Source organism: Protopterus annectens, chromosome 6.part0 (genome assembly GCF_019279795.1).
Source record: "Protopterus annectens isolate FY-2018-M chromosome 6.part0, PAN1.0, whole genome shotgun sequence".
Taxonomy (NCBI): domain Eukaryota; kingdom Metazoa; phylum Chordata; order Ceratodontiformes; family Protopteridae; genus Protopterus; species Protopterus annectens.
In genome coordinates, this window is record NC_056737.1 from 471,723,463 (window position 1) to 471,748,540 (window position 25,078).

At 40.8% G+C, this 25,078-nt stretch overlaps 1 protein-coding gene across 1 annotated transcript in view; it reads right to left on the reverse strand.

The window, feature by feature from the left end:
- Positions 1-25,078, reverse strand: part of INO80 (INO80 complex ATPase subunit) — a 2,478,170-nt gene that overhangs the window by 196,769 nt on the left and 2,256,323 nt on the right. Inside the window, exon 36 of the mRNA XM_044074204.1 lies at positions 8,618-8,777. Within this exon, the coding sequence (XP_043930139.1) occupies positions 8,618-8,777 (160 nt within the window). The remainder of the gene's footprint in view (positions 1-8,617; positions 8,778-25,078) is intronic.

Sequence of the window (25,078 nt, forward strand, 5' to 3'; positions counted from 1 at the left end):
AAGAGACAGAAGAATGATCAGACTGCCTACAGATTACATTTGACAGAGCATCCAAAAGGAAGCAGGAAGCAGGGATTAGGTTAGGGTTAAGGGATGAGAAGTAAATGAATAAAAAAAAAAATGTCTCATCCTCTGCTGCCTAACTGTGAGATTCTGAGCAACTCACTTAACCAGACACTGCTCCTGGGATGACGCTGAAAAAAGTCCATGGAGAGCAGTGCTCTCTACCCTGGAAAACAAAGACAAATAAAAAAATTTAATAAAATAAATGTTACACAGTTTTTGCAAAACAAAACAAACTACTTAAGCTCCTTAAACAAACTACTTGTCAGGGTAAGGCCATCAAACTATCACCCTGTTCTAATGCGTCCGGATGAATGCATTTTCTACATATACTTGTAATGGTGCAAAGCACATCTTGGTTTATGGACCCCTGAATCGAACACTTGCCTATATACAAGAAGATTAAACTTATTTACTGAATCCTCACCTAATGTTTGTACATGTCTAGATGAGCTGTTTTGTCTGGAAGCTTGCTTTCCAAATGTGTATCAGTAAATTGTTTTCTACAGTTGGGATTCCTCTTGCATTAAGGGCTTGGTTGACACTTATTCTTATTACAGAGGATCATGACTGAGTCACCCATCATAGCCAGCTTCTTATGTGTTCGAGACATGAATGTCAAGGCATTCACCTTGACAGCTGCAACCCCCTCAACCCCAAATCTAGGTAAATGCTAAGCTGTCAGTCTACAGACTACTAGAAGCCTAGCCAATAACCAGAGGTCATAATTAAACTCAGCACTTTGTATCTGTGAGGTAAAGACCTTAACCATTATGACAACTCCTCTCTAGGTGAACCTTGACATCCATGTCAATAACACAAAACCTGGAGAGACCTAATCATAATTGCTTGCATGGCACAGAGTCTTACCTTCTCCAATGGACTACAAGTGTAGCAACACTGTGTTCTACAGTTTTGAAAGCTACAAAACACTTAACCATTGCTAAACAGAGCAGGGGATGGAAACACACTGAGCTTTAGAAAGTTTTAGACGCTTCAATCATTTTTAAGGGGGGGGGGGTTGAGTAATCTATTTGCACTTCATAATGCTTTTCTGTGATATCCACTGCCCAATGTTAATGCCCTGGAGCAGGACAAGAGCTCAGCAGCAGAGAAAGGTGTTCAACAAGCCTATTTTTCCCTGATTTTATAGATCACCTCAGCAGCCTTCCATCGACTACATCTTTTTTACTTGTTTATAACATCTTTTATTTCCAAGCAGCTGTTTATTTGTTTCAGAAAAAAAAGTTTTTGAGTGGTGTAAGCTGGATTTGCATAATTGCTATGACTACATTTATTTCAATTTAACTTCACCTCCCTGCACAACTCATGCTACTATTCATGTTAATGTGAACATTGGAGTTTTCCACAGCTATGTGCTCTGCATAATTATCCATCATCCCAGCATTGTTGGACAGCGCTTGGAATAGTTATCAGCTTATTGAGGGTTCCAAGGGAACCCAACTGTAGCTGTTAAATAATTTAAAGGGAGTTCTTTGGTATTAAAATTATTTCAGGTGCACTATACTCTGATAATAACAGAGAGGCTTAATTACAGTAACTGTAACTAGTACTGTGTAAAGAGAGTAATGTTTTGCTTTGTTATTTTAAGTCCCTTTTGCTACAACTGGTGCTCCTTGCATCTAACATTCTAATCTAGTCTGCTATCGTCTGTTATTTTTTTCCACTGTCCTTAACAAGTTTAGGCTTATATTACTGAACATCCTGGTAATATGTGATGAACTGCAATAGAGATCCTCTCTTATATGACTAAGTTGCAAGTAAATTCCTCAGATCTGAGTACACCTGCAGTTATTACACAGTTCCTGGAGTATCTTAAACCTCACAAGCTGTCTGCTAACTCAAGTTTATTCACTAAGACAGTCTAGCAAAGAGTTGCTGAGATGCTGCAATGTCAGTCGAATAGTTTTATTTGCTGTGTACACTCACAGATTCACAAGCTCTCTCAGGAGCAATCAAAATAAGTTCCCCAACATATTTATGCAATAAATCACATTCACAACACTGTTGCCCGAATCACAGCTAATCCTAAATTTAGCACAGGAAGAAATATCTGCTGCACACTCAGCCTAACTGCTGATGTTTGAATGCTGGTCAAACACAAGGATTACTGCTGCAGTATCAATTAAAAGTACTGGAAATAAGTTCCAGGTGGAAATCCATTCATTCAGACATCCACAAAGCCCAGCTGATCTCTTCTCCATGTCAATACATCAGTAGGCAAAGAAGAAAACAGTCTTCACCTCTTTTATATTGTTTTATTCTAGTGTGTGTGTGTGTGTGTGTGTGTGTGTGTGTGTGTGTGTGTGTGTGTGTGTGTGTGTGTGCGTGCGTATAGATGTAAATAACCAACAGGAGTGCCCAGCCAGCTTGACAAAGAGGACAAAACCCCTCTTCTCCAAAAGGAAAAGATCAAAATGTACAATTAGGATAGTGCCTATATCTCCAAAACAGTGTGACACACCACTTGACAATTGCCTAGAGAGTTGGTGGGAGGGAGCTTATATTACAGGAGCAATCCTAGTACTTGAATATCTACTGTTATGGTGAGTGTGCTTACAAAACTACTCTATGTACATTATAAAGATCACTACTGCAATAGCATTCAGAATAAATAAGACAACAGTACTGCAGCAGTAAGCAGCTTGGCCACAACCTTATGATGGTAGAATCCACACGGCATACAAGAATTGAGCAGTGGCAAACCCTAATCTGTTTCTAAACTATAAGTCTAACTTATAGTCTCTAGAAAAGGTGTGGGTGAAAGTCCAGACAAAAAAAAAATATATATATATATATATATATATATATATATATATATATATATATGCCATGAAGATCACAATAGAAAACAACAGAACTGCTTGGAGTGTGTGTTGCTCTTATTTTCTCGCATAAGACTGTGCGATTGTCTGACGTCTTCATTTTTTCAAATTTATCATCTCAGCTGCCCATACAATCCTTTAAATGCACATATTTTCACCATTATTTTCAGATTTCATGATAAGAAGACTGGTAAATAAATGGTTTCAATCAAATCCAGCCCTAAGACCACGTTAGGCATGACAGAAAAGTCAGTCTTAAGGGTCACTGTGTCTACATGGATGACTGTGTGTAGGGCTCCTACAAAACAAGGTCTGCAGCTCTAGAATTATTTTCTAAGGTAATAGCTATCAAAGGCAATTTATTTCAGGATATGAATTTTGCAATAGCAGTATTAACAGATTCAAGGGAAGGGAGAGGTAGAGTCAGATTTTTACATTTTCAATTGCAAATTTAATGTCACAAGGTATGAGCACTGGTCTTAGAAAGTCTGAAGTGAAGACCCCTCTCTAGAATTTGCTATAGGAACAGAAGCCATTGTAGGCTCCAAGAGTAGGCAAACAGAAAAATCTGAGAGATGCACTTTGACTGAAGTATAAGCAAAGTCCTTGTTAAAAAAAGCACATACTGCAAGACCTCCTGGACAAAAGCTGCCTTAGGCAGCATGAACTGGTCACTACAACATACAGAGAATCTAATCAATTTTGGTAGCAACGTTTTCCTGGCTGTAGGTTTTCTGGTATCCTGCTGTACCCTGAATGCTTTATCAGGAAAGGAATCCCAGTACAGAATGAGATTTATAAACTCCAAGCTGTTAGTTTGAGGAGCTTTAGGTGTTCATAGGTTGATACTAATCTATCTGCCGTAGGGCATTTATAAGCCTAGCCAGAGTGTGTTTGGCTTTCGCCACCCTTTTAGATTAGTTGACTGTGCCTCTGTATAGTACGTCACAGAAGGTAGCCCTTTTAAGGTTAGTTTACTGTACCTCTGTCAAGCAGGGACACAGAAGAGATCCCAGGGGTATGTTCCAGAGTGAGGGGAGCCTCTGGGATATGAATCTGTCCCTCCAGCATGTCCTATTTATTTCTGTACTGAGGTTCAAGTCCCTGGAGTGTGTAGCTCTAAGGGATTTGGATTTCCTGAGGTGAAGCATGTCCATTAATTCTGGGTTGGACATGGCTTTATACGTCAGACACAGATCACCTCTGAGTAGGCAGTACGCAACTGAGTAGAGCTGGAGTTTCTTTAGTCGAACTGCATAGGGCATCTGTTTGAGCCCCTTGATCCTCTTGGTGAGGTACTTTTGGGGTCTTTCCAGTTGCTGCAGGTGTCGGGTAAGGTACATCCCAAATGGGGCATTGTATTCAATTATGGGCCTGATAAGTGATGAGTAGAGGGGCACAATGACCTCTCTTGATCTAGATGTGAACCCTTTCGTGATAAGGTGGACTATATAGAAGGTCTTTCTAACCACTTTGGCAACGTGATTGTCAAAGGAGAGATTGCTATCTACTTGGGTCACCAAGTCCCTAATTACTTCTTCCGTACTTAATGGATTACCACCTATGTGGTAATTTGTGGGCACTTTGTTTTTCCCAAAGGGGATGACTATGCACTTTTTGGCATTTAGCTTTAGGCCATGGCTCTGGCAACAGTTATCTGTCTCTGTGAGACCCTTTTGGAGGACGCCTGTGTCAGCCGAAAAGTCGATTACAGCACCCAGTTTGCAGTCATCTGCAAACTTGGTCAGCCATAGTTCACCCATGTTAGCCTATACCTCGGAGAATATATACCGAACAAGAGAGGTCCCAGGACTGAGCCTTATGGGATGCCACTTGTAACTGGTTTAGAGTCTGACATGGCACCTGCTATTCTGACCATGCGGGTTCTATCCCTGAGCCAGTTTGCAACCCATCTTGTGACTTCATGCAGTGCCACTAACCTGGAGGTGTGGGTATCTTTGATAAATATGGATACACCCCCCCCTTTTGTGGTTCGGTCCGAGTTTTGGGGCCGGAAAGCATGGTATGAAGTATAACCTGTTAGTGCTGGGGTGCTCTCATGAGCCTTGAAACAGGTTTCTGTTACTGCACAGATATCAATATTCTCTATATTGAAGAGAATCTCGAGTGCATGCATCTTGAGGTTTAGACTTCTGGCGTTGAGCAGCATTACCCTTAGTTTTTTTTTTCTTTGTGTTGTCTATGGAGGTGGGTTTGTCTTTTGAGCCTTGCCTAAAAAAGGGCACTATGGGGGAGGCAAGAGCCTTTGCCAGTATTCGAAAACCCAGGGGTGACAGGTGCAAACCGTCCCTAGCGAAGCAACGAGGCTTGTCGAGCATGTCATCCCAGGCTGACAGACACTGGATCCCCTTTGAATGATGCCAATACTTTAGCCAATTGTTAAAATTGATCATTTTGTCTTTATACTGTGGCATCATTCTTGGTGAGGGTAAGATGCTACTCAAGGTCAGGGTCATACCGGCCTGAGCTACATGATCAAAGAGCTCCTCTATGTCTTTTTTCATGTAGTCCAGGGAGGTACGTCTCAGGTTATTCACACCAGCATGGACAATGATGGAGTCATATTTGTACTTGCTTTGGAGTGACCTGAGTGCTTGTATTATGTGGCAGATCCTGACACCTGACAGGCAGCTTACAGTGACCTTCTCCTTGTTCAGCATGGTGAGTGGGACGTCAGTGTGTCTGACAATAGAGTCACCTATTACAGGTGTATTAGGTGTGTTGTTTAGCCTTAAGGGCAGTGACTGTGTGGCACACTGACTTTGTGAGCTATGTGCTACGTGGGTATTGTTTCGTGGTACGGGTTGCTTGGATAACTGCTTTGGAGGTCTCTGCTGCTTAGGCAGATTTTTATTTAGAGCCCCCAAGTACGTTTTTGTGTGTTTATGCGTTTGGTTTGCTGATGCGATAGGTCTATGTGAGACTGGATTTGTGGTGTGTGTGGTTACCTTCTCCTCCTGACAGGCTGTGCCAGTACTGGGTTGAGAGAGCTTAGCTTCCAGTTTGGCTATATAGTTGCATCTCTCGCATACATTTGAGCTTGTTGGGAGGAGGGGAGGGTGGTCTGTATACATAAGGCAGTTATAACATTGCCTCAAGATTCCCAGATTCACCAGCTGGACTGGAGAGTAAACCCGAAACTGGCCTTTAGACATGCCTGAATAATATAGGGAACTACTTATTGACCGATCAGAAAGAACCAATAGGGAGCAAGTGCTTAAAAGGAGTATAAGAGGATGTTGTGCTTAAGTTTATTAGTGTTTACCTACAAGATTACTTATACGAGCAAGTGCAGGGCTTTAGAATGAAAATAGAGTGCTTATTTTGAGATTTAGAGCAGTTCTAAGGGAAAAAGTAAAGAGCAGACTTTGTGGAGCCAGGATTAGTTTAAACCTGTTTAAGCGGCATTGCCCGACGCTGCTCTGTGCGCAAGACCACGCAAAAAAAGAGTTGCAGGGTTTTAAGAGAGAGAGATCAAGGAGTTTGGAAATGACTAATAAAACTACAGCTTCAAGGCAGTAACTACTCCTACAGGGACAGGCAGGCTGCGTAGTGTTAACCACTGCCACTGGTGAACACAGAGACTTCCCTTTAGCCCAAGCAAGCACTGGCCTCCAAGAAACTTACAAGCAGTTCAGAACAGCACATCTGTAACCGAACTTTCTTAAATTTCAGAAAGTGTGGAGTTTCCTCTTGTTAGATAAACAGTGGAGAAGGAGTTTGGAGGACAAAAGGTTCCGATTCATTTAACTACACCACCAAGAAAACTGCTCTGCTTTGACAGGCAGGGTGGCTATTATGACAAAGTCTGTTTTGTCTTCTCTTCCCTTTAAAACAATTGTGAGTGGTGAACACAATTGAAGATGTACAAGTATCCCCATTACTCTATACTAACAAACTTTGGCCAGTGTGCAGAGTAAACAGAAATTAATTTTCCCCATTTGTTGACATACCACATACGTATGATGTTGTCCATGACTATTCAGGACCTCTGGTTCCTAGCTGCCACGATTATTTATAGTGCATACATTAGGGCTGACATCACCTTGACAATGATGTGTCTGGTACAGTCCAGCTAATTTTGCAGTGGCAGCTTGCCTTATTCTTACTAAAATCAATAGCTGAAGTCTCTCCTACAGGGAAAATGAGCCAAAAAACAAAATATTGTCTTTATTTACTTGTTTTATGTTCAAGAAATGCCTAGAGGTTAGGTTCTACATAGTAAGGTTTTTTTTACTGAAGACTTTAAACTGTTCACTAGCTGGCACCAAATGACTCTGACTTAATCAGAAAAGGCCCTGAAAGCTCTAAAGATGTTAGCCTTTTGGCTAAATCTGTCTCCTGCAGGCATGTGTTGTTGATCTTTTCTAGGAACTTACGTGGCCTTGCAAAGATCTCCAAAATTAAAAAGAGAGAAAAAAAAAGTGTGAACTTGCAGATGGCAAGAGAAAAAAATCACCAAACAGGGTATTTACTGTATAAAAGTCATGTGGCCAAAATGGGGTAATACTCTACTTACTGATAACTGGGTGGCAAAATAGAACTGAAAATATCAAAGGTTGCACTCACTTTTCTACTTGACCATCCTACTGACATCCTCAGTGTTGGAAGGAGACCATACAAAATCTGTCCTGAGGACATCCAAAGCTCTGTAAATCAAGCTGGATGAACAAATATCTATTTACTGTTAACTGCCAATCATTATGAATCATACTGCAGCAGTGATCTTTAGGATGAACATCTATCATTTCTTCCTGAATTTGTGCAATATTAATTGAAAAAAACAATTAAGGGTCATCATGTTGACTAAATTAAAATTTATTTAAAGGAGGTGCTGAAGCTTCTAGGTATCAAAGAACATCTTAAGTTCGGATTATTTTTATTTGAATGTATATTACCAATTGTTATACAATAAAGTCAATAAGAAATTCATCCACAATGAAAATGCACCCCAGCCATTTACTTCATCCAAAAATGCTTGTTTTCCTCTATGTAAATTTAGCTGAACACTAACAAAAACAAAGACTGAAGCTTAATTCCGACATTTCTCAGTGAGCCCACATTTTTACAACTGAAACCTGCCATTACTTGATGTCTCAGCCTGCAAGATTTAAATTGATGAAAGCCTGCCAGGTTTGCGAAATGAAAGCTGTAAATCACAAACATGTTGAGGAAGTCAGCCAGGGGAATGAGAGACCTCACATTTCAGTAGTACACTCTTGGGACAGTGATGGACGTTACTAACTAAAGCCTCTAGCTTATCTACTCAGTCTGGAAGAAATTCAAATTTACCATGAAACGTTTTAATGGTTAAAACATAATTCACAGTTAAAAGTCAACCAGGACACATCCCGAGGGGAAAGTCTAAGAAATCAGACATTCACTGCAATACCTCTGAAAGTAAATGCAAAAGACAAACAACTGCCAGGATGCTGACTAAGCAATGTCAAATCATTAGGCACATTTAGAAATATGGGAGAAAACAAACACTGCAAAATAGAAGTATGGCAGTACATCACCCATCATCAGGACATTTTAAGGTACATCAAATTCTAACTTAATACTATATACCTAAAATGACAGTGGGATTAGGAGTACAGAAAAGATGAACATGTGATGAAATACATTACTTTTGCTTCAGTTTCTAGTTGAATCTGTCCATTATAATAATCCTTGACTTTCCTTACCATTAACGGTATCTGAAACAGACCCTGTAACTGAGGCTGGTGAGTTGGTAGCCCTGGACTGTGGTGCTGATGAACCTGGTTCATCCACAATAACAAGCATGTCATTACTGCTATCATCTGGTGGAATTGAACCTGCTTGGAGTTCGCTGCTCATTGAGATCTAGGGAGAGCAGAGAAAAAAAAGGAAAAACAACACTTAAAGATAATTCTGAAAAATACTGAAAGAGTATCTATTTATGAAAGGCACTATACTGCTCTTTAAGAACCATAAGCATCGCAAATCTCTACTGAAAGTTATGAAATATAGTAGAACTTTGATATTTGTACTATAAAACAAAATGTTATTTAGAATGGTTTACTTAAAATGCAATACTGTTTCAAATGTGGTATAATAAAGCAAAGTATAAAATCATAAACCATCTCAATAAAACTGATCGGTGTATCAGCCATACATAAGCTTCAAATAAAATTCCCTAATGTACCTCCAGGTCAAATGAGCATTAACCTCTGAATGACTACATACTTGAGAAGTGCTATTTCCTACATGACTGCCCAGTTAATGAAATTTCTGAAAAAAATGTCATATAAGTTGATAAGATTCCAGGTTAAGACTTAGGACTTGCACTGCAAGCAATGAGGGGAATGAGAGATCTCACATTTCAGTAGTACACTCTTGGGAACCAAATTTGCATTGTGAAACCTGGCAAAAATATTAACAACAAATGTAAACAAGTATTAAGATTTCATTATGCTTCACTTTTTGCAAGGATTACATCTCCATGCATTCTTCTCCAGTTCAAGGACATCATGCATGATTTTTAACATCCTTAAAGAATCTTGTGAATGTGTATTATGCATTAAACATGCTCTGTAAGACAAAAAGAATGATGTTCCATCACACGTCTTCACACAAAGACTAACAATGTGTGAATAAATGAACAAGTAACTTACAGAATGGCAGTAAGCTGTTAAGCAGGAAGTTTTACGATGCCAGAACTTCTGCACATTCCAAACATCTAAATAATATTTACAAGAGTCACAGGTTCCGCTGGTGCTGGACAGATTAGTTTAAATGATGAAAAACAACATGACAATGATTAAACAAAGCTGGGACTTACTGGGATTAAGAGATTTTGTTTTGAAAAATACTTGAGTACTTGGAGCAGCTTGTAATGCACGAGTTGCATCCTTAGCAAGCTGGGGCCAATACAGAGATCAAGAGATGAAGCCAGTTAACCCCTTACAAAGCAAAGCTGAGCTTATGGCTGCATTGCTGGAACTAAAAGCTCTATCTTGTCAGAAAAACAACAAACTTGCACAAAATCAAGTCTCATAAACCAAAAATCCAACATTTGGAAGTTCTGCTATCAGAGCAATATCTAAAGGTACATGAATTTAAAATGAAGAAAGTGTTTTCCAGCATCCTCCTGAAAGTTGATGACAGAGAAAATTATGGTAAGTGATCGAACCTGCAAATCTTTACTATACCGGAGGGCTTGGAAGACAAGGAAAATGTAAGTTTTCTTCAGGAATGGTTGTCTGCTCTTTTACAAAAAAGGTTTTAGAAACCATGACCAAAGATTCTGAAAATAAATTCTTGCCTTTCATTAAAAGGAACTTGTGCTACGTTGTGCCCAAATATCTGAACCCTCATGATATAATGGGACTTGAACAGCTTTTGATCTTGTTTACAGAACATTTGTAATGGAGCAGAAAAACAACAGTTATATACCTACCACAACAATAGATCTGTGTTTTCTGCTTCCATTCTTCCTCAATGGATAGGTCTTCAGATCCCACCTTGGATCAGGCTTCGGACACTCTACACTTTAGGATCCATAGCTCAGGCTACTTCACCTGCCCATAACACCTCTTCTTGGATTGCTGGGATACATTTGCTTCTCTTCTGCCTACTGTACAGTGAATAATCCTTTTCCGCAAACACTTTACTGTCTCCAATTTTTAATATGTTTGCTCTTCTATCACACTTTTTTAAGATCAATGTTTCTGCTGGTATGATTGCATCTTTACTAATACATGTCTTGGCTGTTTTCTCATGGCCAGCTTTGGAGCATACACACAATGTACCCTTTCAATTAACAAATCCTGCTGTGGGATACCAGTCCAGTTACTTATTTGCACTTTTATAACATTAATACAGTCCCTTCCTTCTAGTTTCTCCCAGTCAGCCAGCCTTTTCTTCATTTCAACTTCTGATTTTTGCAGTTTTATTAGCTCATCTGAATAGCTGTTTAGAGTTTCTCCCATTTTTCCAGCCTTTTGCTATTTGAGTTGACATACTCCAATGTTTAATTTATTTTAATAGGTTCATAGGTTCATACTAAGCTATCTGCCCTGGGGCATTTATAAGCCTAGCCCGATTGTGTTTGGCTTACGCCACCCCTTGATTTGAGTATACTGTGCCCTTTTTAAAGTTTAGTTTACTGTGCCTCTGTCTAATAGTGACACGGAAGTAATCCCCGGGACAAACCTATGATCCCCCATCCACTCATCAAGATTCTTCTTGAAGAGAGTCAGTGAGGTGCTCTGCCTAACATGAATTGGAATTCTATTCCACAGCGAAGGGAGCCTCTGGATTATGAATCTGTCCCTCCAGCATGTTCTATTTATTTCTGTGCTGAGGTTCAAGTCCCTCGAGCGCGTGGCTCTAAGGGATTTAGATTTACTGAGGTGGAGCATGTCCATTAATTCTGGGTTGGACATAGCTTTATATGTCAGGCATAGATCGCCTCGAAGTAGGCGGTATGCAACTGAGTAGAGCTAGATTTTTTTTTAACCGAGCAGCATATGGCATCTGTTTGAGTCCCTTGATCCTCCTGGTGAGGTACTTTTGGGGTCTTTTTAATTGCTGCAGGTGTCGGGTAAGGTACATCCCAAAGGGGGCATTGTATTCTATAATGGGCCTGATGAGGGATGAATAAAGGGGCATGATTACCTGTCTTGATCTAGATGTGAATCCTTTCATGATAAGGTGGGCTATGTAGAAGGTCTTTTCTAACCACTTTGGCAATGTGGTTGTCAAAGGAGAGATTGCTATCAACTTGGGTCCCCAGATCCCTAATTACTTTCTCTGTACTTAATGGGTTGCTCCTATGTGGTAATTTGTGGGCACATTGTTTTTGCCAAAATGTATGACTATACACTTTTTGGCATTTAGCTTTAGACCATGGCTCTGGCACCAGTTATCCGTCTCTGCGAGACCTTTTTGAAGGATGTTTGTGTCAGCTGGAGAGTTGATTATGGCACCCAGTTTGCAGTCATCTACGAAATTGGTGAGCCATAGTCCTCCCACATTGGCCTGTACCTCAGAAAAGTAAATACCGAACAAGAGAGGTCCCAGGACAGAACCTTGTGGGATGCCACTTGTGACTGGTTTCGAGTCTGACATGGCTCCAACAACTCTGACTCTGTGGGTTCTGTCTTTGAGCCAGTTTGCGACCCATCTTGTGACATAGGGGTTTATATTTAGGCTGGACAGCTTATCTATGATGCCCGAGTGGGGTATTGTGTCAAATGCCTTTGCGAGGTCCAGATAGGCTGTGTGGACTACCTTCCCTTCATCTATGGCCTTGGTGACTGTTTCGAAGAAGTTGACCAGGTTCAAAAGGCAGGATCTGCCCTTGACGAAGCCAAATTGGGTAGGATCTAGTGTCTGTAGGTCCCCAATGTCTTTGTTTATGAGTTCCATGTTGATCCTCTCCATAGCCTTGCAGACTAGGCTAGTCAGGCTTATGGGGCGATAGTTTCCAGGGTCCGTAGAGGCGCCACCTTTGTGGAGTGGGACCACTGTTGCTGTATGCCATTCTTTGGGCACATATCCTGTAGTGAGGCTGAGATTGTACAGCAGTTTTACTTGAGGGATTAGTTCTTCTTGGAGTTCATGTAGGATGCAACCCGGGACGCCATCTGGTCCCATGGAAGCAGTGTTTTTTGCTTTGGAGAGGGCGGCCTTCACCTGAGCATCAGAGATGTTTGGGAGGCTGCACTTTGCCGGGATAGATACTTGTTCTTTTGTGGGGGGGGGGGGTGGCAAAGTTTGCACTGAACCTGTCTGCCAGGATATTGGCGATGTCTGTGGGTTCAGTGTATTTTTTGTGGTTTAGAATCAACTCAGAACAAGTCTGGGAGTTGCATCCCAGGTTCCTAACATAACTGAAAAAAGCCTTATGATTGTCTTTAGTGTCCTGTGCAATTTTTCTCTCGAAGCTGGCCTTGGAGGATTTTATGAGGGATCGTAATTTTTTGCTAGTACTGATCAGAGATGCCTTCCCTTTTAGGGATTTTGCTCTATCATGTAGTAGCGTCCTCCTTCTGTTGTACAGTTTATTTATGGCTGGGGTCCACCAGACTGGACACCTGCCTTTGGATGATTGGGTCTTGATTTTGTTTGGGATAGCATGATCCATGCATTCCTGGAGATGCCCATAGAATGCGTTTATATAGGATTCTGCAGTTTGGGCCGTAGTTTCCACTGGCCCTGGGGCCTTGAAGGATTCCACTTCAGTTTTGAGAAGTGTGAAGTTCGCTTTTGAGAAGTTTTTCACTGTGGTTTTCTGGGCTGGGGGTGGGGTCGGGATGTGGATATCCAGTGAAATTAATTTATGGTCTGATCTTACCAATGAGGGATATACTTCTGGTATGGAGCATAGAGTCCCCATGTTGGTAATGATCAGGTCTAGTATGTTTTCCCCTCTTGTGGGAGTGGTGACTAGTTGTTCCACAGCATATGAGTTTATAAATTCCAGGAACCTTTGGGCTAAGGTGCTGAGGCTTGAGTAATGCTCCCAGTCTATGTTTGGGTAGTTGAAGTTGCCCAATATAATGGTGTTCGGAGAGATCTTCATGTTCTCCAATGTTTTCAGGAAAGCCGAGTGGGATTCCTGATTTTGAGAGGGTGGTCTGTAGGATGCTATAAACTGAAAAGCAGTCTTGCCCACTGTCAGTTGCACATGGATGGTCTCCGATACTTCGTGCAATGCCACTAACCTGGAGGTGGGGATATCCTTGATAAATATGGAAACTCCCCCTCCTTTTGTGGTTCGGTCTGGGTTTTGGGGCCAAAAAGCATGATATGAGGTATAACCTGGTAGTGCTGGGGTGCTCTCTGGAGCCTTGAACCAGGTTTCTGTCACTGCACAGATATCGATGTTCTCCATACTGAGGAGAGCTTCGAGTGCGTGCATCTTGAGGTTAAGACTTCTGGCGTTTAGCAACATTACCCTTAGTTTCTTGTTCCTTGTGCTGTCTATGGAGGTGGATTTGACTTTTGAGCCTTGCCTAAAAATGGCACTATGGGGGTGGCAAGAGCCTTTGCCAATATCCGAAAGCCCAGGGGTGACAGGTGCAAGCCATCCCTAGTGAAGCAACGTGGCTTGTTGAGCATGTCATCCCAGGCTGACAGACACTGGATCCCCTTTGAATGACACCAAAATTTTAGCCAATTGTTAAAACCGATCATTTTGTCTTTATACTGTGGCATCATTCTAGGTGAGGGTAAGATGCTGCTCAAGGTCAGGGTCATACCGGCCTGGGCTACATGATCAGAGAGCTCCTCTATGTCTCTTTTCATGTAGTCGAGGGAGGTACGTCTCGGGTCATTCACGCCAGCATGTACAATGACTGAGTCATATTTGTATTTGCTTTGGAGTGACCTGAGTGCTTGCGTTATGTGGCGGATCCTAGCGCCCGACAGGCAGCTCACTGTGACCTTCTCTTTATTCAGCCTGGTGAGCGGGATGTCAGTGTGTCAGACAATAGAGTCACCTATTACAAGAGTATTGGGTGTGTTATTCAGCCTTAAGGGCTGTGACTGCTTGGCACACTGACTTTGTGTGCTATGTGTTGTACGTGCTTTGTTTTGGGGTAGCGTTTGCTTGGATGTCTGCTTTGGAGGTCTCTGTTGCTTAGGTAGATTTTTATTTAGAGCATCCGAGTATGTTTTTGTGTTTTTATGTATTTGGTTCGCTGTTGTGGTGGGACTATGTGATACTGGAATTGTGTTGTGTGAGGTTACCTTCTCCTCCTAACTGGTTACACCAGTTTTGAGATGAGAGAGCTCAGCCTCCAGTTTGGCTATATGGTTGCATCTCTCACATATATTTGAACCTGTTTGGAGGAGGAGAGGGTTGTCCGTGTACACGAGACAGTTGTAACATTGCCTCAAAATTCCCAGATTCACCAGCCTGACTGGAGAGGAAACCATTGACTGACCTTTGGACATGCTAGAGTAATATAGGGAACTGAATTAAAACAGACCAATAGGGGACAAGGTAATCGTAGAGAGCATAAGAGTAAGTAGTGCTTATGGTTTATTAGTGCTAACTTGTAAGATTACTTATTTGGACCAGTGAGGGGCCTTAGAATGAGAATATGGTGTTTAATTTGAGAGATAGAGCAGTTCTAAGGGAAAAAGTGAAGCGCAAACTTTGTGGAGCCAGGAATAGTTTAAACCCAATTAGGCGGCGCTGCCCGATGTTGCGCTATGCGCAAAAACGCTCTAATCAGCTCTGAGCACATCTGACTTAACTGCTTTTTGCTGAACAGTTGCAGGATTTTATCTTCACCTATTCCAGTTGATTTTCTTTCAGGCTCTCCTTAAGTTTCTTCTTGCAGGCATCCAGGCAGCGCATTTACTAGCCAGTAATGGAATTTTACTAAAACAGGCTGAATTACTGGCTCTTATCTATCAGTTTATTTTTTGGCACTGGGAGAGCTGAAATTAAGCTGTTGAGCAGTGTGCAGCCATCCTGAAAAGTCCTCAGCTTACTTTCAAATTTAAAGTACTTTTTTTGTTTGTTTTAATAAAATGCATAATATCAGTTATTTCAGTTTAGATTTTTGGTTCCTGCTTCCACTGATATATTTTAGGTGCTTGAAAGACTTTAGTAAATAATTTAGCATTCTGGTCAAGGATTAGCTTGACCCTAACCTCCACTACAAGTATTAACATCTGAAGGGAAGAATTAATTTGAGGACATTACAAGATTTTGCAAAGGTTCCATGAGTACTTTATCTCATAAGTACTTATAAGTATATAGTTTACCATAAAACGGCAACATCAGGGCTAAGAGTCTTCTAACTAAAATATGAATGTTTTAATCTACCTGTATGTATCAGCATAAGTTTTTATATAACAATTAACTTCTACAAATCACCGGAACTTACATTATCTTACAAGGGATCCTCCCCAGTTGTACGATCCTGTCCATATTTCTGAAATCTGAAATCTTACGTATCTGCCTTTCAGCATGGCTAACAGGCACATTATAACTGCTAATTTGTAGTGCTGCTAGTTCTGTCATCCAGTAACATTTGTTATTCCTCTCCCTTGACTATCTAGTATTTTTAATTCCAAACAAAAAAAAATCCACTCTGCACATTCTCTGATATCTAAACAGAGTTCTTCTGCAGCCCCTCTGCCTTAGTATGATGTAAATACAGTTATTAAGATAAAAGTCAAGAACTTACTGATGGTTTTTTTCTCGCTGAACCGCTACAGCCTGGGTCCAGCTGTAGTTGAACTTTAAATTGGACTATCATGATAGGCGGGTGTCTACAGCTAAGATTTACCACCTCCCCCTGTGTCCCATGAGTCTTTGTGGTACTCAAATACCTTAGTGGAATTCTGCGCCATCTTTCCTTCTCCCTTACCTTCAGTTTGGGGTTTAGGTCCAGTGGGAGCATGGTGATGTGTACAACTTAATTAAACATTTTGGATTTACCTTATTTCTGTACTACAAGGTATTTGTTTGATGTTTGACTCATAAATCTCTTTCTACATCCTAACATAATTACCAACATGGGTATAGCTGCCTATGATACTTAGACCTGGATCTGGGCATTCCTATGCTTAAAAAATATTAATATTAACAAGTTGTTAATACTATTAGGTGATGCTGATGATACAAGAAGACTAAAAGACAGACTATAACATAATTTCACTCTATGGTGTTTATAACTGCAGAGACATAATATAAGTGAGTTTTTATTATGCAAACGAACGCCATCTGGCAGCGATTTTTTCTTGTTATATTACCAACACTCCTTGGGCATGCTAATGTTAACTGTAACACCATGGATATTAAGTGACAGGCATAAAGTACAGTTTTGTACCTACCATAAATGTAGATGTTCAAGTGTATACACTGCTGCAGTCATTACACTTGGATTATCCTGCCATCAGGCGGTCCCTCAGTCGGCCTAAGTTCCAAAGTCTTGGTCCGGCGTCGGTTGCTGTCGCTTCTTCCCTGACGTCAGTGCGACAGGGGTATATAAGATGCAGCCGATGCCATTTTTTTCAGCTTTTCTCCAGTATGTATCAGCACAAATTTGTATATTGTAATTAATTTCTACACATAATCAGAACTTGCAATGTCTTACAAGGGTGCCCCTCCCCCAGCTGTACAATCTTGCCCAGATCTCTAAAATTTGGAATCGTAGGTATTTGCCTTTCAGCACAGCTAACAGGCACATTGTACCTTATAATTCGTAGTGCTGATAGGGCTCTCATCCAGTAATATTTGTTATTCCTCTCCCTTGACTATCAAGTACTTTTAATTAAAAAAAAAACTTCTACTCTGCACATTCACTGACATCTAAACAGAGTTTTTTCTGCAGCCCCTCTGTCTTAGTAAGGTACAAATACAGTTATCAAGATAAAAGTCAAGAACTTACAGACTATTTTTTTCCCTATGGCTTCCCTCCGGCCTGCTATGCTTAGGCTTACTCTGCTCCCTTACCCTACCCCCAATTCCCACCCTCACCCACTGCTCAGATGTATCTCAAGCAAACCAATCCTACCACTTGCAATCCACCAAACAACTAAAATCAACAAACTACAACCTAAAGCTCCCAGCTCCTCCCTCTATATCAATTACACTTACATACCTCACCATCCTTATTCCCCTACAAAAAACACATTTATATTACACTACTTTCTACAACCTTATGCTCAACAAACAACCTTAACCTTCCATACTTGCACACTACATACAACCTATAAATCTGTACCAATCCCCCAACTAAACCTATCCAGTTTCCCCCCTGCCCTGAACAATCGCTACAATATGCATCTAACTCCACATTCCTCTACTAATTCTTTTCACATCCTATCAACAACACCTTTCCACTATCTATACATCTCCCACCATTCCTACTCCATCACACCACCACACAACAATCATACACTTTGATATAGCAGCTACCCTATTCAACACCACCAAAACAGAATTATTCATAAACAAATACTTAGAAAAACGTGCTTCATTCTACAAACACAGCAAACTATTACTCAAATAGCAATACTTACAAACAACCTTAAAATCAACAATAAAACTTAGTAGAGATGTCCACCCAAACCCAGGTCCCACAAACAAACAGCAAGTGTCTGCCATGCCATCCTGCCAAATAACTAATACTAAAATAAGCCTTTCCTGTACAAAATCAGACCTATTACTCCTAAATATGAACCATAGGAGCCTAATTTTCACAAATTTCATGCATCCTTCTCTCTCTACCCCCCAGACAAAGCTATCTTAACAGAAACATGGCTAAAACCTGCAACAAATAATAATGAAATTCTACCCGAAGGCTATAATATCCATAGACTAAACAAACTCATATAGCTATAATTTACAAGAACACACTAAAGCTAGAATATATGGACCCAAAGCCACCAAACTAAATAATGCAGAGATGCTGTTTACAAGACTAGAATTACATCCCAAAAATTTATAATAGCAATTTACATGCCTCCTGACAATGGCCTTACCATAACTGAAGACTTCCTCCATTGGTCATTCACATCCTTCTCTCAGGAAACCATTGTCATGGATGACTTCAAGTTAGACTGGCTAACTTGCACCTCAGATAATCCCACAAACTTCATAAACTTGCATGGATTATCCCAGCTAATACATTCTCCAACTCGATTAGACAAAAAAAAGGCAATAAATACTGACCTGGACATTAATCGATAAACCATCAGTCAGTAGTCAATCAGGATGCCTACCAGATAGCATAAGTGACCACCTACCCACCTACCTCCTCAGACAAAACCTACACTTCCCCAGAAGTGTTATATACAGGACACTTGTCAGCAAGAAAAACTCTCCTCAAACTTTTATATCAACCGTACAACACAGTTATTGGTACCCCCTCTCAACACTCCCATTAGAAGCTGCAATATCATACTTGATACTTTCCTGGATACAGTAACAGCCAAGCTTCTCTTAGAAGTATTAGAATAAAAAAAGTATGCCCCCTGACTCTCCAAATAAACAAAACTCCTTCTCGGAACTAAAGATAAAGTCTGGGCACAACATCAGTCAAACAAAAATCTGTCCACACTAAACTATTACCAGCAACTAAGAAACCAATCTAAAAACGGGACAAAGAAAATTACCAAAAATATTTCTTTAAAGCTACCCAGCAAAAATACTAAAACAACCCCAACATTTCTGGGCAACTATAAATAAACTTCTACACCCAGGCCAATCCAAACTCAACCTCCTCCACCACAAATTCAAAGGATAGTATAGCCACTCAATTCAACACCTACTTCACCAACTCCATATTAAACCTAACAAAAATAAATAACATCATACCACTAACAATCCCTTTTGAATCTAATGGAGAATCTAACAACTCTTCCTTAAAGCCCATTCAAACTAGTACTATAAAAAAATGCTTCACAAACTTAAACCTACCACCCTTGCTGCCGACAAATTACCTGCTGAATACCTTAAGTTAGCTGCTGATGTCATAGCCTACCCAGTCTCCATATTGATCGACTGATCCAGAACTGAGCACCAAGTTCCCATAACCTGGAAAACATCCTACATAATACCCCTCCATAAAGGAGGAACCTGTACAGACCTTTCTAACTTCAGATCAATTACAATTCTGTCACCCCTATCTAAAATTTTCGAAAAATACATTCATTCTCAACTCATGAATCACATACTTTCTGATAATCTTCTAACTAACAATGGCTTCCGACCAAATCACAGCATCACCACAATTCTTCTAAGCTTTACAGACACCATTAGCTAACTCAGAAATAAAGGGCAATTAGTCTCCCAAGTATTCCTAGACATGTCAAAAGCATTTGACACAGTCTCTCACAAGAAACTTTTACATGAACTCCAGACCCTACAACTAAGCCATTCTGCCCTACTATGGTTTCATAACTACCTTTCAGACCGACACCAAGCTGTAAAATGGAACAATGAATTCTCCTCTACATTACCTGTCACCTTAGGCATACCACATGGCTCAATTCTAGGTCCAGTAGTATTTAATATCTTCACTAACAGGTACCACAAAGCTACCAACCTAGCCACAATCACAGGATCACAGGATGTTACTAGGCTATTGGCCCTGAGGCCTTGTAAGCCTAGCCAAGAGTTTAGCCCATGTTTAGACAAATCAGCACCTGATACCCTGTCCAGCAGGGACACAGGTGGAATCTCAGGGTGTATTTTCTGATTCCCATCCAGTTATCCAAGTTGTGCTTAAAAAGGGATAATGAGGTACTCTGCTTGATGTGGAGAGGGAGTCTACTCCACAGATGGGGGAGTCTCTGGGACACAAATCTGTCCTGCCAACAAGTCCTATTTATGTCAAAGAACAGGCTGAGGTCACACATGTGGTTACTTGAGTGGAGCTTGACTTGCAGATATGCAGCAGTCACATCAAGGTAGGGTCTGAGATTGCTTTGTATGCCAGACAAAGGTCATCTCTGAGGAGTCTGTATGAATCTGTGTAGAGGGACAGAGCTTTTAACCTACCTGTGTAGGGTAGATGTCTGAGGCCCTGAATTCTCCTGGTGAGGAACTTCTGAGGTTTCTCCAGCTGCTGCATGTGCTTTGCAAGCAACATGCTGAAAGGGGCCTTATAAGGGAAGAATACTAGGATGTTATGACTTCCTTATCCCTGGATGAAATACCCTTACTTATGAGGTGGGCCATGTAGAAAGCTTTCAGTACAACGGAAACAACATGGTGGTCAAAAGTCAGGTTGCTATCAACCAGGGTGCCCAAATCCCTCACAACTGATTGCGTCCTTAGGACGTTATTAATGTGATCATTTGTGTGGACTTCATTCTCCCCAAATGGGATGATAATGCATTTTTTTGGTATTCAGCTTGAGGCCATGTTTCTGGTACCAGTCATTTGGCTGAGACCCTCTTGAAGGATATACACATCACTAGGAAAACTGATGACAGTGCCCAGCTTGCAGTCATCTGCAAACCTGGTCACCCGTAACTCACTGGTTTTGGCCTGTACCTCAGAAAAGTATATCCCAAATAAGAGAGGCTCCAAGACCAATCCCTGGGGTATGCCACTCGTTACGGGTCTCCTGCTTGAGGTGGCTTTCCCCTATTTTGACAAGATGGGTTCTATCAGTGTGCCAGTTTGCTATCCATCTAGTAACATATGGATTGATGCTGAGGTGAGAGAGTTTATCTGTTATGCCCGAGTGGGGAAGAGTGTCAAAGGCTTTGCCCAAGTCAAGGTAGGCAGTGTTCACAGTCTTCCCCTTACCCATGGCTTTGGTGACTGTCTCAAAGACATCAACCAAATTTAACAGTTATGACCTCCCCTTGATGAAGCCAACCTGTGTGGGATCAAGTGTTTGGAGGTTGCCAATGTCCTTCTAATGAGGTCCATGATAACCCATGGCCTTGCAGATCAAGCTAGTTAGGCTGATGGGTCTATAATTTCCCAGATCGGTGTATGCTCCACTTTTGTGCAAAGGAATGACAGTGGCTGTCCTTGACTCAGTTGGGATGAAGCCAGTACTCAGGCTTTGGTTGAATAGGGCACCTAATGGTGCTGCAAGTTCCTGCCTGAGTTCATGTAGATGCAGCCTGGGATGTTACCAGGTCCCATGGAGGCTGTATTTTTTGCCTTTGAGAGGGCAGAGATAATGGGAGGAGGGCAGTTACTGGGGATGTTATGATTTTCTGATGGAGGGAGACAGAGGGGGAAGTTTCTACTGAATCTGTCAGCCAGCAGGTTGGCTAAATCTATGGCATTTGTGTATGCGGTGTCCTTGACCACCAGTTATGAGCAGATCTAGGTGCTTCCTTTGAGACTGCGGACATATGTGAAGAAGGCTTTATGATTGTCTCTAGCAGATGTGGCCAATTTGGACTCAAAGTTTGCTTTGGAGGATTTCACTAGTGCTCTTATTTGCTTGTTCGGGCTAAGGAGAGATTGCTTCCAATTGGGCACCAGCTCCACCTTGGTCCTTGACAGCAATTTGTTCCTTTTGTTATAGAGTTAATTTATTGCAGATGTCCACCAGACAAGGTTTACTCTTCCTTATGGAGGATGATTTTGTCCTGTTGGATATTCCCAATTTGATGCATCTATATAAATGCTCATACAGTACTTCAGTGTAAATCTGGACATTGGTGCCAGTTCCTACAGAGGGAGAGGGGGCTGTTTAGCTATTTATACCATCCCTCAGGAGTTTGTAATCAGCTTTGGAGATGTTTTTTTCATTTGCCCTAGCTAGAGGGGGGTCGGGGGAGATGGTGACTTCAAAGGTGACCACTTTATGGTCAGATCATATCAGGGAGGATGATACTGTAGGGATGCTGCAGTGGTTACTCATATTGGTTAATACCAAGTCCGAAATATTATCACCTCTTGTGGGGGTATCAACTAGCTGTTCGAAGGTGTCTGCAATGACAAAATCGAGGAATATCTGGGCATTTGTGTTCTGGCATGAGTAGTTCTTCCAATCTATGTGTGGGTAGTTAAAGTTGCCCGGGATCAGAGTAAAGTGTTGAATCTTGACAAATTTGAAGAGGTCCAGATAAGCAGAGTGGGCATCGTGAGTCAAATTTGGGGGCCTATAGCTAGCTATGATTTGAACAGGGCTCTTGTCAATGGTTAACTGCACCTGGAGTGTCTCGTATGCATCATACTGTTTGATCAGCCTGGAGGTGTGTATGTCTTTAATATATATTGAAATATGCTGATGACTCCACATTCATCTGTGCAGCCCCCTCACTTGCTAAAATCCAAGAAAAAACACAGCTCTCATTCTCAGCAGTAGAATTTTGGCTTACTACCGCTCAACCAATACTGAATCCCAATAAGAAAAAAATTAATGATATTCCTCAAAAAACAAGACCACTGACCACCTCTCTCCCTTCCTAATATACTCTTCTAACAACACTAAAATTGAACCAGTGTCAGACTGCAAGCTACTTGGTGTCACAATTGACAATAACATTAAATTTGATAAACATCTCTCAACTACTATAAAGAAAGTCCCACACAAAACTAGGCTCTCTCTACAGATCAAAATCATATCTCACAGACTTCACTAGACAGTCTATTGCTAGGACTCATTTACTATCTCCCCTCCTCTATGCCTCTGCCATCTTCACCAACGTAAAGAAAACTAATCTAGCAAGACTAGATGTTTGCTGTAACAAGACTGCTAGATTTGCTAACAACTCCCCGTATAGAAAACATCATTGTAATGCCTTACAACATCTAAATTGACTGGAACTATGTAACCTCCTTACCCACCTTACAACACCACATAGAATAGTATATCAATCGGAAAAGTGTACATCTCTCCAAAACCTACTTCAAACCTAATCCAATACAAGGCAACTTAGATCTTCTGACAAGCTTCTGCTACAAGTCAAAAGAGCTAACAACATCTGTGGCAATTCTCTCTACCACAATCGTATATCCAGGACATGGAATCTGATCCCACAACATATACTAACTACAACTAATTCTCAACAACTTAAATTACTGCTCAAGTCCCACCTATCTAAGAAGTGGCTTTGCTCTTGCCTAAGTCCCGGCTGACCACTGTCTCCAACCTACTCACCAGAATTCATTCCTGTCAAAATACTGAAACTGACTAAGTAAACCTTTCATCTCCTACTTCTACACTAAACCACATACTCTTATCTATTCATATATAAAACCCAAGTTATGTTTAGCTAAATTACATTTTTTTTCTCAATTGTGGTTACATTTCCTCTAAATACTATGATTTTTCTTATTTGAACATTGTAACTATTATTATAGCTATATATCTTCTTATTTTATACAACTGTGGCTAATATTATAGCTAAATATGTTTTTCTTACCATCCTGTCCTAACATACCCTTGTAATAATTTCAACTCTGATTATTCTCTGTAACTTTTGGGGCTTTTCCCCCTGGATCTCCTGTGAAAATGGGCCTTCAACCCAGTTGGACTATCCTGGTAAACAAACATAACATAAATAAATAAAATAAATAAATCAAGCCTGTGCTGGAAACATGCATCTGGAGGTACATCATTTTCTAGATAACTTATACTTTCCTCAAATAACACTGGAGAACGGCGACTACTTTATGGCTCCATCTGGGGAAGGTAAAAGTTATATGCAACTCAAAAGGATGGCAAAGATCCATTGTCCAGATGGTCTTACTAACTAATAATGTTTATATGGATTTGGCTACTGTCAAAACCACATGGGGATGCATAGGGACTTCAGTTTTACTTCAAGAAGGTGTAGCTCAATTACCTGAGATCAAGCTGTTTCACATCTCTCAAATCTACAGATTTTTGCCTCACAGTTTTGGTCTGTTATTCATAAAATGTGTGGTTTTCTGGCAAATCAGTGAACAGTGAAGTTACTAAATAAAGAAATACATTTGAGTTTCAGACTTCATATCCTTCAGAAAATGTATGCTAACACAAATTCTGTTGTTCTAGTAACTTTCTAAATTTATACGAGCAATATTTAAAATATGCCCCCTATTTTCGTTTTTTTGTCCCCCCCCCCCCATTATTTTAGGTGTTGTCCAGATTCCTTACGCTAAGAGCTGTTAACTTTGGGGTCATTTTCACTCAGTCACTCACAGCGGAACTGCAGAGACATGCATGTATATCACAAAGAGGAGGACAGGAAGTCCTTAACAGGGTTTTGATAAATGTTTTCAGTTTAATTTCTTATCTAGCTATGCAATTTAGGTTGCACATATAATAATGGGGGATTGCACAGTGCTGTAACAGTTACCACTGCTGCCTCACACTGCTTAGCTCTTTAACTCATTTCATAGCTTGGGTGCCTTCTATACAGAGTCTGCATATCCAACCTGTTTATATGTGGGTTTTGACTAGGCTTTCTGGTTTCATCTCACATCCCACAGAAATGCCAGTAGGTAAGGTAATTTTGCTGTTAAGTGTGCATGCTGTACACATGTGTGTGTGTTTGCTTGTCTGTATCCCATGACTGGCTGTCTCTCTGATGTACATCTTCAATTGCTAAAATATGCTCTGGTGCCCTTGAAACCATGAGTAGGACAAAGAAGGTAATGTTATATGACTGAATGGCCCCACAGTACACAGCACCAAAGCAGAGAGTTGCAGGCAGACAGACTGAATACACTATGGAACTAATCCATGAGA